This window comes from Nanorana parkeri, unplaced genomic scaffold, assembly GCF_000935625.1.
Source record: "Nanorana parkeri isolate BGI_ZX_2015 unplaced genomic scaffold, ASM93562v1 scaffold392, whole genome shotgun sequence".
NCBI classification, from domain to species: Eukaryota; Metazoa; Chordata; class Amphibia; order Anura; family Dicroglossidae; genus Nanorana; species Nanorana parkeri.
Genome location: NW_017306660.1, coordinates 967712 through 981812, shown reverse-complemented (window position 1 = coordinate 981812; position 14101 = coordinate 967712). Strand labels below are relative to the sequence as shown.

Here is a 14101-nt window from a genome sequence, read left to right as displayed (position 1 = left end):
GGTATTCTGCATTGCGCTGTATAATGTACTATTGTTGGGTTTTGTAGTCCTCTATACAGCGCAATGCAGAATACCACCAGCTATATAGGAATACAACAAATCCCAGCAATACATTATACATACAGTGTATAATGTATTGCTGGGATTTGTAGTCCTCTATAGCTGATGGTACATTGGTCTGTATAATATACAGCACAATGTACCATCAACTATAGAGGAATACAAATCCCACTATCCCAGCCATAGATTATAGAGCACCATGTGTGGGAAAGTGCAGGCTTACCTGAGCAGTCTTCCAGCAACCTGTTTCTGAGATGGGGCCTGTCTATCGGCGGCTGTCATCCGCCCACACCTGCTCCTCCTTACTTCTTCTCCCTGCGTCCCTGTACCGACCGTGGATTTGGGCGGGCAGTGAGCGTGAGGCAGGGAGGAGGTGTGGCGTGTGGAGCATGGATGCGGTCGGGTCTGAGGTGGGGAGGAGGTGTGGCGCGCAGCGTGTGTGGAGCCGTGAACAGGGGCAACCAATCGGAAGCCGATTAATCGATGATTGAAATAGTTGACAACTTTTTCAATAATCGATTATGTCGATTAGTTGTTGCAGCCCTAAACTTAATAATCGGCGAACTAATCGATTATGAAAATAATCGTTAGCTGCAGCCCTACCTCTCTCTATAGGAGAACCAGGTCATCAAATACACAGCACTGTCCCTTTGCACATTCAGGGCATAGTGACAGTGTCTGCAGACAGCCCAGAATAGAATATTCAGTATATAAAGTGCTGTATAATACTATCAGAGACTGCAGACATGCGGCCTTGTCAGAGACTATAGATCTGCTGCAGACTGGGGACACATTACAAAAGACTGCTAGACATCACTGCGATTACAGCCTCGCTGCAAATCAATTGTCCCACATCTGGGGTCTGAAAAGGACTGGACAGCCAGCACCATAGGGTCACACGCTGCAGGTTAAGTAATGATCTACTCCTGGTACTCAACTGGTGGGTCCTGACCCAAAAGTGAGAGAGTCACAACCCCATGTTCAGTGGGTCACCGCATATCTTCCACTGCACTAGGTGAAAGGCTCCTCAGCCTCCCTCATAGCGCAGCAATGTCAGTTCTCATGCTGAGCAGCCATTCAAAATATGTTGCCCGGTGCCGAGTGTCAGCTTGAGGTGAGGTGGGCTGGAGGTCAGGCTGTGAGGGAGCTCCATCCATTCGTGCATTGCTTACAGCTCCCTCGGGTGACCAGAGCGACGTCACATTCTGGCTGCCGGCACCTCTACAGGGTGTGCGAGGGAGCTGTACAAGCAATGCACATATGGATGGAGCTTCGTCATAGCACAGCAGCCTGGACTGAACCCCTAAAAAGTGTTTTAATTGCAAACTGCCCCACAACTGCACCAACTGTTCGTTCTGGTGCATTCACCTAAATGGCACCCCAAACACACCTCCTGCCCACAGTTTGACCAATTGCACTGGAAGATGCGGTACTGTAATGCCGTGCGTTCCAGTGTGGTGCGACATGGGTTGTTACTCATGACTGAGGACAAATGCTGCTCTATACAATATGTAGGTGAACCTGTCACAGGACTTAGCCTTGTACATGAGGCTCCATCCTGTTCTCAATAACTAGAATGCTACTGTGAGCCATCGTGTGTGTCCTGCTCTAGTGAAAGTATACAGGAAATGAAACTTTTAAAGAATTACTAAGAAAATATATATATATATAAAAAAACATTGTTTAAGTGTCAGGAATGCCGTTAAATAGCTGGAAAGACACTTACAGGGTCAGTCAGCACGTCACTGTTCATAGGTAGGATGTGTTCAATGCGGACAAATGGCAACAGAGGAGACAAGATGTCCCGTAGCTCCTCGACGTCCAGGTCTCTCCTCTTCACCCCTCGCTTGTTCACGCTGTGCGCCGTTCCACTCAAGAGATTAGGTTCTGCGGCACACATGATGGAACGATCATTAAAGTCATATGAAACGCTCAAACTTTCTTCTGATAACAAATCCGCATCAAACAAATATACATTACGGAGCAAAGTATTTATTTACATTTTTGACCAAACCCTTACAGTCATCATGTTTCTGAAGAGCTCCAACTCTCTCAACTCTACTTCCTTGAACTTCCTATGGAGTGCAATATCACAAGGGACAGCACAGTCTCCAGCAACTATCCATCTACAAGCTTGGAGAGGGGAGGAAGAAGGAGGGAGGAAGGGAGTGAATTGCATTTGCATTGTCTCTGTTTGTGGAGACACATACAGCTTACTAGCACACACAAGGGAGTCTCCATAGGACCCTGCAAGGGAAAGGAGCCCCCCTTAAACAGGATATCAGGGCGATCAGCTGATTCTGCAGGAAGCTAAAACTTTGAAACCTCAAGAAGCAGCGTCCATTGTAAGTGATTTAACCAGCATTTCATATTGCTTAAACATGTGTTGGAAGCCCATTGGCCACTATACAAATTTGTGAAAGTAATTATGGCCTTTCCTGCAATGCTTCAATCATTATAGCGTATCCAAACCCCAAAACAAAAATGTAATCTATTGTAAGATTGGTGGCTGCATTAGTTTCCCTTTTTTCCTTTATCTGGTGGGTCTGCCAGTAACACACTCCTGTCCAAGGGTGACAACACTTATTCACTGTACTACAGAACAAAGTAAGTGTTGTCACCCTTGGACAGGAGTGTGTTAATGGCAGAACCACCAGGTCTATGGAGGGGTGACTGTCACCCATGGTTGCTCTCCTGATTTAGATTAAAAACACCTCCCCTCCTCTTCATCTCTATTCCATAGAGGGGAGCTGATTTGCAGATCACAGAAGATTGCTTGGAAAGCTGATAACACTATTCGAGATTTCACTTCAGTTCATCAGGAGTTACAAAGATACTTTTCTGTAGTTAGAGAAGATGTACTTAGCCTGAAAAATGGAAAACTAATGCAGCTACTACATCCAAGGACCGGTAAAGCTGCATTGACATTTTCTTTCTTGGGTTTAGATACACTAATATTTTCCATCAGATAAACCATTCCATAAATAGGTGTTGTATATAAATATACACTTATCAGCCATAACAATATGCCCACCCCCCTAATATTGAGTAGGTCCCCCTTTTCCTGACTCATTGAGGCATGGACTCCACTAGACCTCTGAAGGTATGCTGTGGTATCTGGCACCAAGCTGTAAGGTGGATCGGCCTCCATGGATCAGACTTGTTTTTCCAGCACATCCCGCACATGCACAAAGGGGTGTACTTGGTCAGTAACAATGTTTAGGTCGGTGGTATGTATCAAAGTAACATCCACATGAATGGCAGGACCCGAGGTTTCCCAGCAGAACATTGCCCAAAGCATCACACTGACTCCCCCGCCTTGTCTTCTTCCCATAGTGCATCCTGGTGTCATCTCTTCCCCAGGTAAGTGACACACATACACCCAGCCATCCACATTATGTAAAAGAAATTTAGACCGGGCCACCTTCTTCCATTGTTCCGTGGTCCAGTTCTAATGCTCACAGCCCATTGCAGGCGCTTTTGTGGATTGGGGTCAGCATGCACACCCTGAGTGTCTGTGGCCATGCAGCCTCATATGCAATAACCTGCGATGCGCTGTGTGTTCAGACACCTATCAGAACTTGCATTAACTTTTTCAGCAAACGGAGCTACAGTAGCTCTTCTATTGGATCGGACTACACGTGCCGGCCTTCACCCCCCCATGTGTATCAATGAGCCTTGGACACACATGACCCTGATGCTGGTTCACCGGCTTTAGTTTCCTTTGGTCGGTCTTGACTACAGCAGACCGGAAACATCGCACAAGAGCTGCAGTGTTGGAGTTGCTTTGACCCAGTCGTCTAGTCATAGCAATTTGGTCCAACAAAGTTGCTGAAATCATTACACTTGTCAATATTTTTTGCTTCCAACACATCAACTTCAGGGACAAATGTTCACATGCTGCTTAATATATCCCGCCCCCCGCACTCCCCCACTTCGAGGTGCCATTGTACTCCATACCTTGATGAGCCATGGTTGTTTTGGCGGTAAATAGGGAAACCTACTCAAGATAAGGCAGGTAGTCATAATGTTATGGCTGATCGGTGTATACTATGTGCTTTACCGTACTGCCCCTAGAATGTGTATGATACAGGGCATGCAGGAAAATTAGGTTGTAATCAGGGGCCGATGATTCTAGGTCACACGTGAAGAGCTTTGGAATATTCTGTCGCTACATAACTGCAGGTTATAATGATTGCCTTACTGCCCCGATCCCTACCTCTGTCAGCAATCCTCTTCATCAGTTGATATTCCCCCCATTTTATAAGATATTTCAGGACATCCTGTTCGCTTGCCTGCAACAGTGAAGGAAAAAGGTTACTCTGGCACAAGAACACCAAAACACAACCAAAGCAAAGCGTCTTCTGTGTCCTACAGACCAGTTTTTTTTAATTAAAAAATGAACTGGGAATGAGTTTAAAAAGCAAATACAATTGAAGTAGATTTGATGGTTTGAATGGAGTGGACAATGATTAACCAGCAACCGGCTTGCTTCTACTGCTAAATACAAATAAAATACTTGAATGCCCCGCTGGCAACGGTGCTCAGCTTAAGATAAATCGCCCCAATGCAGTAGTGCATGCATCCCTGTAGTGATGTAGGAACTGGCAGAAGGATCCACTGAACGTGGGGGGGAGGGGGGGAGGGGTGGACACACTGGAGATCCACAATCCGGAAGTGTCATTTTCTGAAGAGACTATTTCTCTTTAATGGAGCGATGCTCCGAGGTGAGGGCAGTGAGAGAGGCAAATATTGTTTCTTCTTTCCAGGGCCAACCTTTTTTTTTTTTTTCACACCGTCTCATTGCATTACCCTGAACTTTACTGCAACGTGTGGCATGAATGGCACTCCAACGCACCTTGCAACAAACGTAAAATGCAAGGCGCTTCCAAAAAAAAAAAGCACTGCTGTGTACTGCAACGCAGGGCTGCTGGCAAGATGCATTGGGACACCCTGCAAATAAATGGCACGTGCGTTACTGCAACAAGATGGTGTGAATGGTCCCTTAAAGCCGAACTCCACTCACTATTATACAGGATTTATATTGCGCCAACAGTTTGCGCAGCGCTTTACAACATAAGGAAGACATTATAATCACAATACAATTCAAGACACAACGGTAAGGAGGGCCCTGCCCCTGAGGGCTTACAATCTAAGAGGGAGGGGCAAGTGATACATGAGGAGGTGGCTATTATTTAGCAATTGCTTAGAGAAGCTGGAGTTGGGCTGTAAGACCATTACAAGTGGCTTAAAGTCAACGTGACTTGGCCTAAAAGTCAGCATTGGGGCTGATCTGCAGACACAGCTGAGAACTAAATCCCCCCCCCTGTCAAACACTAGCAGGGCTATTCACGAAAGGGTGAAGAGTTTGGGGAAGGCCGGAGAAGGGAACAATTTAGGACGACATCGCTGAACTGGAAAGTGAGCTGAATTGGAGAATTGTTCCAAATCAGCTATGTTGTCCTAGATTGTTCACTTCTCCGGCCTTCCCCAAACTCTTCACCCTTTTGTGAATAGCCCCGTCAGTGGTAACTTCAGAGGGTAGTAGAGGCTCTGGCATTTGCCTTCGTATGTATGAGCTGTAAGCAAGAATATTTTTTGTGGCTGTTCTTTGTTCTCCGAATGCAAAAACTCCACTGCATTCCATGCAGCGATTCAGCACAAAAATAACTAATTAAACCTGTCATTTCAATGTTTAGGTTAAAGGAACAACAACGCGAGAAGCCCAGACTCGTCTGCGTGTGGCTACGCCAAATCAAACAATGCAAAGACATGGCGGCCGCTCAGATCTCTGTATAGCTAGCAAAGGCAAGGTGCACATGGGTCTCCAGCACTCCATTCAGCTAGTTAGCACAAAAAGTTTTAATTTAGTATTTTTGCGCCGACTAGCTGGAACAAGTATTGGGGAATGTTTGTATAGTTCAGTGTACCGCCCTGCCCTTTGCTAGTTATAAACAGATTTGTGCGGCTGCCACTTTTTGTTTTGTGTGCTTCAGGGCTGTAACTACAAATCACGGTGGGCCCTATAGCAAAAAAGTGGTGCACCCCCCCCCCTCCCCCGGCGACCTCTCTCTGAGCAGTGAGTAACGATTCCGAGATCCCAAAGACTCCTCTTGTGCACCAGAATTCGTCTCTACACTGTAGACCAGGGGTAGCCAAACTTTGGCCCTCCAGCTGTGGTGAAACTACAAATCCCATGATGCATCTCTCTCCGGGAGTCATGTCGCTGTGTGTGAGAATCATGCAATGCCTCATGGGATTTGTAGTTCCACCACAGCTGGAGGGTCTGAGCTTGGCTACCCCTGCTGCAAACTTTACAGGGGATTAGAGTTATCAACTGAAATCACTCCTACAACCTAATGGGGCCCTTCCACCCCCAGGCCCCATAGCAGCTGCCTGGGCTGCGACGGCTATAGTGACGCCACTGATGTTCTTGTTGCTTCAGGGTCATGCAGGCTGTGGGGGCAGGGTCCACCCTGCGTATCATCAAACTGAGAAAAGCACAATGGTCGCAGAAGTGCTGGGGTAATCATTTATATATTTTAAAAAATCTCAGCGAGTTTACTGTAAACACAAATCTAGATACAGACACACTGATGTTCTGACTGACAGGTGTTGGCGTCCTAAATACTGCACAGATCCGGTCTTGCAGCACTGTAAAAGCAGCTTGTAAAAGGCGGATAGAGATGACTAATTCCCTTGTAATGTTGTGTTTACCTGTCATAAAACAGTCACACACACACAAGTACCTGCAGATAGTCCGACTGGATGACGGTCAGCAGATGGTCCTTGTTGAGCTCGTAGAAGACGTCGGAGATCATGACCTGGCTGAACTCTTCGCAGAGGAAGTGTAAAGCTTGCCGGTGGACCCAGTTGGAGCCGTACGGCTGAGAACTCCATTTTAAGATGGCAATTAATGTGTCCAGAGAAATGCTCTCCGCTATGATATCTTCACAGCCTGCAAGAGGGGAAGAAGCGCATATTGAGGGTCATGTACACCTTAAAGCACAGACTCTATATCAGGGATGGCCAAACTCCAGCCCTCCAGCTGTGGCGGAACTACAAATCCCATGCGTCATTGCAAGATTCTCACAGGCACAGACATGTCTCCCGGGGAGAGATGCATCATGGGATGTGAAGTTTCACCACAGCTGGAGGGCCGCAGTTTGGCTACCCCTGCTCTATATAAACAGATTGAAGTTTTGCTGGAGTGCTGGACGCTAGTGTAAAGAACAATCAGCAAGCACGTAGTGAAGGCAGCTCTGTAAAACAGGTGAACCGAACAGAAGTCACTGTGGTAGCGATGAAAAAAAGGACGGTCAAGAAGTGGAAGCCACAACTAAGTTTAATAGGTCCGGTTAATATTTATTTGCCAAAGTTTGAGGTCACAGCAGTGGCCAATGCATTTTGGGGGCTTACCAGTCCCCCTTCATCAGGGCTTGGAATGCAGAATAAAAGACTTGGTAGCACACTGGACTGGGATGAAATGGTTAAAAATGTGAATAATGTGTAGGTTGCTTGTTATTGCATTCCGACGGACTCTCTGACCAGCACCCTGAACTTTTATGAAGTGATTAAAAAGAATCTAATAACATGTCGGAAGGTTCCTTTAGGGAGCTGGTCAGACAGCATGTCAGAATGTAATAACGAGCAGCTACACATTCTTAAAATGTTTTACCATTTCATCCCGGTCCAGTGTGCTTATCTTCTATACAAAATTATAAGCCCTGAAAAAGGGGGATCAATGAGCCCCCGAAACACGTTGGCTGCTCCTGTGACTCTCACTTTGAGAAAAAAAATTAAAGCAAACTGGGCTTGTTAAACTTAGTTCTTAACTGTCTTTTCTACAAAAAGGAATTTAGCTAGTTTTTGTGTTCATATTGATTATAACTTTCTGTTCATATTTTAGTAATAAATTCATTTTCTGTCAATTATTTTTAAACTAGTATACAAAGTATTCCCTATATTACTAGAGGCCAAATAGGCAGCGGAATCTCTAAACTCAGCTCGTGCTAGGAATAGATCTTGATTACCAAGAGGAGGGACACAATCCTTCCCCTCTCCTAAGGCTGGGCACACACCTTACAACCATCGCAAGACTTTTGTCTTGCGATGGTTGTAAGGTAATTTAAAAAACGTACGATCGGAAGCCCATGAGGGGCGGGCTTCCGATGACCGCAATGCCGAACGGGCAGTGTGCGCTTGCGCATACCGGCCCGTCCGGCTTTTATCTTACGAACATGCTACACACCCACCGAACATAGTACGATGCTCGGCGGGTTTTCGAACATGTTCCTAAGATAAAAGTCGTGCGACCTTACAGTAGTAGAGGTCGCACGGCTTCCACACACCTTACGATAATCGTACGATCGCGGGATTTCCCGCGATTATCGTAAGGTGTGTGGGGACCTTAACAGAGACAGGTATGTTGTAATTAGCCTTCGACAGCTCCCGACTGGTATCCAGGCACTGCTAGGCTTCATTAGAAAGCCCAGCATCCTATGAAAAAAACTGAGTGCAGGGGGAACACTCTTTACTAAATGTTAATAATTTAACCTTGATGTAAGAACTTTACAAAAAAATTACCAAAAACACTTCCGCTATCCTAACTTCAAAAGGGAAACTAGTGTGTTTTCCGTGAGTTTGCATTTTCATCTACTGAGTAAGGGAAGAGTAAGCATCTCTGCCAGGTTTTCATTGTCGTGTTCTCCCACTGAGAAGATGCAATCAAATAATTTCGCTTGGAGACTGTACAGGAGCTTCCTGTAATAAAGACCGGTCACAGCTGCTCTCTCTCTCCTTGTACAGGGTGACTGGTCTTGTCTCCGCCCCCTCCAGTAATAAAGACTGCTCAATGCTGCTCTCTCTCCTTGTGCAAGGTGACTGGTCTTGTTTCCACCCTCTCCTGTAGGCAGTCTGAAGTGAGGCCTTCTGGGCCCCTTCCACAACCCAGATCATATGCCATCACTGAGCAGCACAAAGTAATATATCTGGGTTTCCGAGAGTTGTTTTTTTTATCCTAGGTGTCTATTTAGTAATATATTTTAATGAACATTTTTTTAGCCCAGTGTTCAGCTTTAATACAAGTGGCAGTTTCTATTAGTTATGTAAAACCAAAGTTTTACAGTAAAATATCTTCGTGTGGATCTACACCCCAATATGAAGCGGATATAAAATAAACCAGTAAGGGAAAGAAGAAAAAAAATCTGACATATGTTGGGCTCCGCTCTTCTGCCGTAGGCTGGTGGAAGTTCCAAAAATATCCAAGCTCTGTGAACACAAATGTGAAAGCAGCAATTTGTGTATATTCAGCGGCCACTAATGAGCAGTTATCTGATCTGAAACCTTCTGTGCAGGAAACGCAACGTGCAGAGCCGCTCTATGTAAAAAAACGAAACCGTTCTATAAAATGGAATATGTCCGAATCAGACCCAATTCAAAGTATTGGAATAAAGCCAATTAAGAGGAAACCGGTACCGAGAGAAATGAGTAGGCTGCTACTGCTGACCATTCCCCTTGAAAAGGCTACCTGCTGGTCATGTTGGCTTCGTCATGTTCAGAGCCACCTAAGAGGGTTCTGACTTAACCTGGTTACTACAGGGTCAGCAAGCTGGTACTGGAACTGAAGGACAACAAAACAGGCAAGCTCAGCAATGGCAGTCAAAATAATTCCTTCAGCAGAGCCTTGCTTTAAGAATTCAGGGGCCAGTCAGTCTGATCTATTAGCCAAGAAGCAGTTTATATTACCTTTTGCAAAAAAAAAAAAAAAAGACGGACATCAAAATGAGGGGCTCAGCATATGTTCCTCAGGTCCTGGGTCCTCCATGACATTTAGCATTCAAAAAGGACATTCAGCCAAATAGTCCTTTATTGCGCGTCACATCACCAAACTGAACATGAGCTGTGCCATCTCTTTGCATTCATGGTGTCCTCCCTCACCTGACCATTGCCTCCACACCGCTTGCCATGGATAGGATATAGCAGTCTTTCACCATCTCAAAACACCACAGGGGGAATTTATCAAAACTGGAGCAGACAAAATTTTGAGCAGATTTGCATGGCAACCAATCAGCTTCTCTCTCTCATTTTCTTATCTTACATTGCAAACCGAAGAGAGATGCTGATTGGTTGCCATCGGCAACTGCTCCAGATTCTGTCTCCTCCAGTTTTGATAAATTCCCCCCAATGACACCAAACTCTTCCACACTATAATCTCTGTACAACATTTGATGATACCAATTCTTACCCACCTTGTGCCAGCATGTTAAACTCTAAAAACAGTGCTATGTGGTAGAGCTCCATGGCCTCTTCCGCCCGGGTCATGTTGGGCTTTCCTGCTACCAGAGCCTGAACTTCGCTCAGGCTCCCGATGGATGGGCTACAGTGCAAGACGTAGGACAGGTCCACTACGTCCGTGTACATACAATGCAAAATGACCTTTGCATATTTTTTTGGTATGATGGATTCGTCTAGAATGATTCTAGTCGGAGTCCTTAAAGTCCGATCGGTAATCTCCTCCCCAGTCCGTATTCGCCTTTGCAGCAAGTTGCGGAAGAACGGAGAACGCGCTGAGAGAACCGCCTTGTGCGCTCGGAGCTCCTCTTCCAGGCAGCTCTGAGCGCCATACGTTTCCACCAGCTCAGAGTCAGAGGAAAAGCTAAGCACCGCGTCGTAGTAGCACATGTAATCGAACAGTCCACGCATTTCAATGTCCAACGAGTTTGGTGTACCGAATTCCTCGCTAAGCTGAACGAGGATATCCACGTTCTGGAACCTGGAGTCCTCTATGCCAAACTCGCCCGTATACAGGTAGTGTAACAAGGCCGAGAACATTGGCATGTCTATGCCAGCCGTGTTAATGTCCATAATGATTTCTGCCCCAAATTCCGGAGAGGACGAGAGCAGCTTCTTAAAAAATGGACACCTTGCTGCCAATATGGCACGGTGGACAGGAAAGCACGTTTCCTGGAATATTAAATCAACGTCCGTACAGTATTTGTACTCGTACAAGTCAGCCATGTCCTTCTGTAAAGTCCTGGTCTCTGGCCGGGCCAGGTTGGCCTGTAAGGATAGCTCTTTTAAGGCTGCTGTTCCCTCATATTCCTCCACAAGTGCATTAACGTCTCGGACATCCCACCCGGAGAGCAGCTCCCGCATCTGCTTGGCGTGATCAGCGGAGCGGCTCGTCTTCCGACGCTTGATGAATTTCTTCTTGAGCGTGGCCAGGCCGGAGGTTTTCTTTTTCTTGTCTTGGGGTTTTTCGTGTCCATGCTCCAGGCTGTAGAGCTTCGATTCGTAGCCATAGCCTTGCTGGGAGTAGGAGGATGTTCCTAGGTACAGAAACGCAATTAGTTTTTATATCTTGAAAAATTTGGGGGTTTCTTACACATATACACACAATCATACACAATAGTCTACAGATCAATTCAAGCTACATCAGCGAAAACACCTCAACAATATATTAAGTTTACTGTAAACCAATTGTAGGTAGATGGAGAGTCCCTCCGCACTCCTCACAACGCTCCCAGCCTATATAGAAGAGGGTGCTCGCAGTGATGACCACGGGTCCTTCCATCAGGGCAAAAGGATGTGAGGTCACATCCTTTTGCCCTGATGAAGGAACCCTGCGTGGCCCCGAAACGTTGGCTTTCCTCACTATGACGATGTGTCCAATAAATGGACATATTTATTGATAATATTGAGTGCTGGTGATTCCTGTCCTCTGTTTACTCGGCCCACCTCCTGTCGTTTTCTGCAGTCAGCCTGCAGTGGGTGGAGCCTGTTGGTCCCCTCCCACAGCACTGCTCAGGGCTATGTTACTTTAAGGTAATACCTGCATCTGCATAGTCATTGGGTGCACACAAGGCAGATTTATAGCCTTTGTAGCTATTGGGGGAATATATTTCAATGAACGTTTTTGTGCCCAGAGCTTAACTTTTAATTTCCCAGATTTGTGACCGATTTACTTCTAAGTTGATCAGAAAAGCCGTTATGACCCCTTTAATAAGCCCAGGAAATCAGGACGACAGAAGTATTCAGAGAAGTTTAAATGAGGGTCTTCATACGCCTATGTAAACATTTCTGAAATTTCAAGTGCTGGCACCAGCGGAATGATCACACTACACAGAAGACCTTTATTCTTCTCAGGGCAATCCCAAATGCTTAAAATACCAAAAGAATTTCACATAAATCCAGCCGGGAATTCCACTTGCTGGGGAAACCTTGAAAAAAAATAAAGAGAGAGACGATACCTATAAAGGTTTGCTGCGTCTGTGCATTTCCCCCAACCCTTGGGGAACACGAGTGCGGGTAGCTCGATGCATTCACACCCATGTCGTCAGTCACTCAGACATTCCGCCTGACCGCTGTCCAAAGTACGATGCCACATCGCCGCATTATTACGAATTCCAGGTTCTCCCAGAAGATGTGTGTCCATGTCTGAAAATAGAGAAACATTGTTTTAGATATTCAGCGCTCATTTGATTAATGATTATGATCTAATAACAATTTCGGTGGTGAGAAGATTAATGTACCGCCATAGGGAAGTGCAACTGCTGACCTTCCTAAAATGCCAGCTGCCTGTCTACAGTTTCGCCAGAACAGGACCTAAATTTTGTTGGGAAACCCCAACAAATGACGGTTTTATTTGCTTGCTTTTGGTCTGTTAAATATACAATTGAACGTGTTTTGTTATATCTGTTTGATAAGTGCAAAACACACACCCCTTGATCCTGCCAGAAATCTTGTGACCTGATCACTTCCTGTGCTGCACTCTTACCAGTTACATTGTTCCAAGTTTGCTTTGTGCATTACAGAACACACACTCCCCCCTCATGTTCTGGAAATGAATGGGAAGTGTTCTATAGTCCTGTCCATGCTGCTCCTACATATGCCGTAAGGTAAGTAAAGGGAAAAAAGGATGAATGAAAACTAATGCAGCCACCACATTTGGAAAGCTGCAACATTTTGCACTTGTGTTATTGGGCATAGATATGCCTTCAGCCAGTGAGGTCACAATTCCTGATCTGCATTCTTGCCCTGGGTCTGTGACTCTAATGATCACCAATAATATCCGAGTACTAGCACTTCTAGAAGATCTACAATGGCATCTCTATATTTTGGTCCGACTGTCACAGCGCTCCCTCCAGCCTCTACCCTCCTACGCTGCAGTGATGGTATGACTCTCGGCATCCTCGCGTTCAATCCACTGTAATTTGGACGTGGCTACTCAAGGGTTCTTAAGGTGGCCATACATTGTGCGAATTTCGCCCGGTTCTAGAGGAATTCGCACAGCGGGTGCCGCAGTCGGCACCCTTTTGGCCGGCATCCCTAGATCAGCTGATCGAAGGAACCAGTCGGAAAATATTCATACGAACAGAGCTGCCAGCTCTGTTCAGGTATTCTGACAGCGGCCGTCAGAAGAACACAAAAGAAACAGCGGGGATTCCGCGATCAACGCACTCGATGGAGAAATCTGCTCTATTTTTTTCATTTAGCCCGCAGGTTGAACGAACAAAATAAATAAAAATAGAGCAGTGTATGGCCAGCTTAAGACTTGCAGCGGAAGGAGAGCGCGGCTGGAAGGAGCAGCCTAACAACAAGCCAGATCTGAGGTTCGGGTGAGTATAACTATGTTATTTTAGTCCCTAGACACAAACGAGTAGTTAAACCTTGCAGTAAATCTGTAAAAAATGAGTCAAGGCAACTGGACTGACTTATTGGACCCAGTTGCCTTGACTTATTTTTTTTACAGATATACCCTGACCTGGATGAATGAAAACCTTCACAGACACCTTGCAGTAAAGTTCTACTTGAATGAAAATGGTGTTTTCCTTTAAGCAGCTACCATGGCCTTCGAAAGGGATGTAACCCTTTGCCATCTGTATTTCAAAGGCACAATAATGACTTCATTCTTGGGACTGGCCCTGCCCTGATCTACAACAACAACATAATACATTTAAATCTAAATATACAAGTCCCTATGTGAAAACACAATCATAATGGTGCCCACATGCAGAGCGATTATAATCTCTTCCTATGT

The 14101-nt window shown here is 45.6% G+C and overlaps 1 protein-coding gene across 1 annotated transcript in view; it reads right to left on the bottom strand.

Annotated features, from left to right (window-relative positions):
- The window catches only part of BTBD7 (BTB domain containing 7), a 35541-nt gene extending 23047 nt beyond the window's left edge, over nt 1–12494 (bottom strand). Inside the window, exons 1-5 of the mRNA XM_018559411.1 lie at nt 12312–12494; nt 10311–11390; nt 6810–7018; nt 4280–4355; nt 1787–1947 (exon numbers count right to left, since the gene is read on the bottom strand). Coding sequence (XP_018414913.1) covers nt 1787–1947; nt 4280–4355; nt 6810–7018; nt 10311–11390; nt 12312–12393 — 1608 coding nt within the window. The 5' untranslated portion in view covers nt 12394–12494. The remainder of the gene's footprint in view (nt 1–1786; nt 1948–4279; nt 4356–6809; nt 7019–10310; nt 11391–12311) is intronic.
- Nucleotides 12495–14101: the final 1607 nt, after the last annotated feature.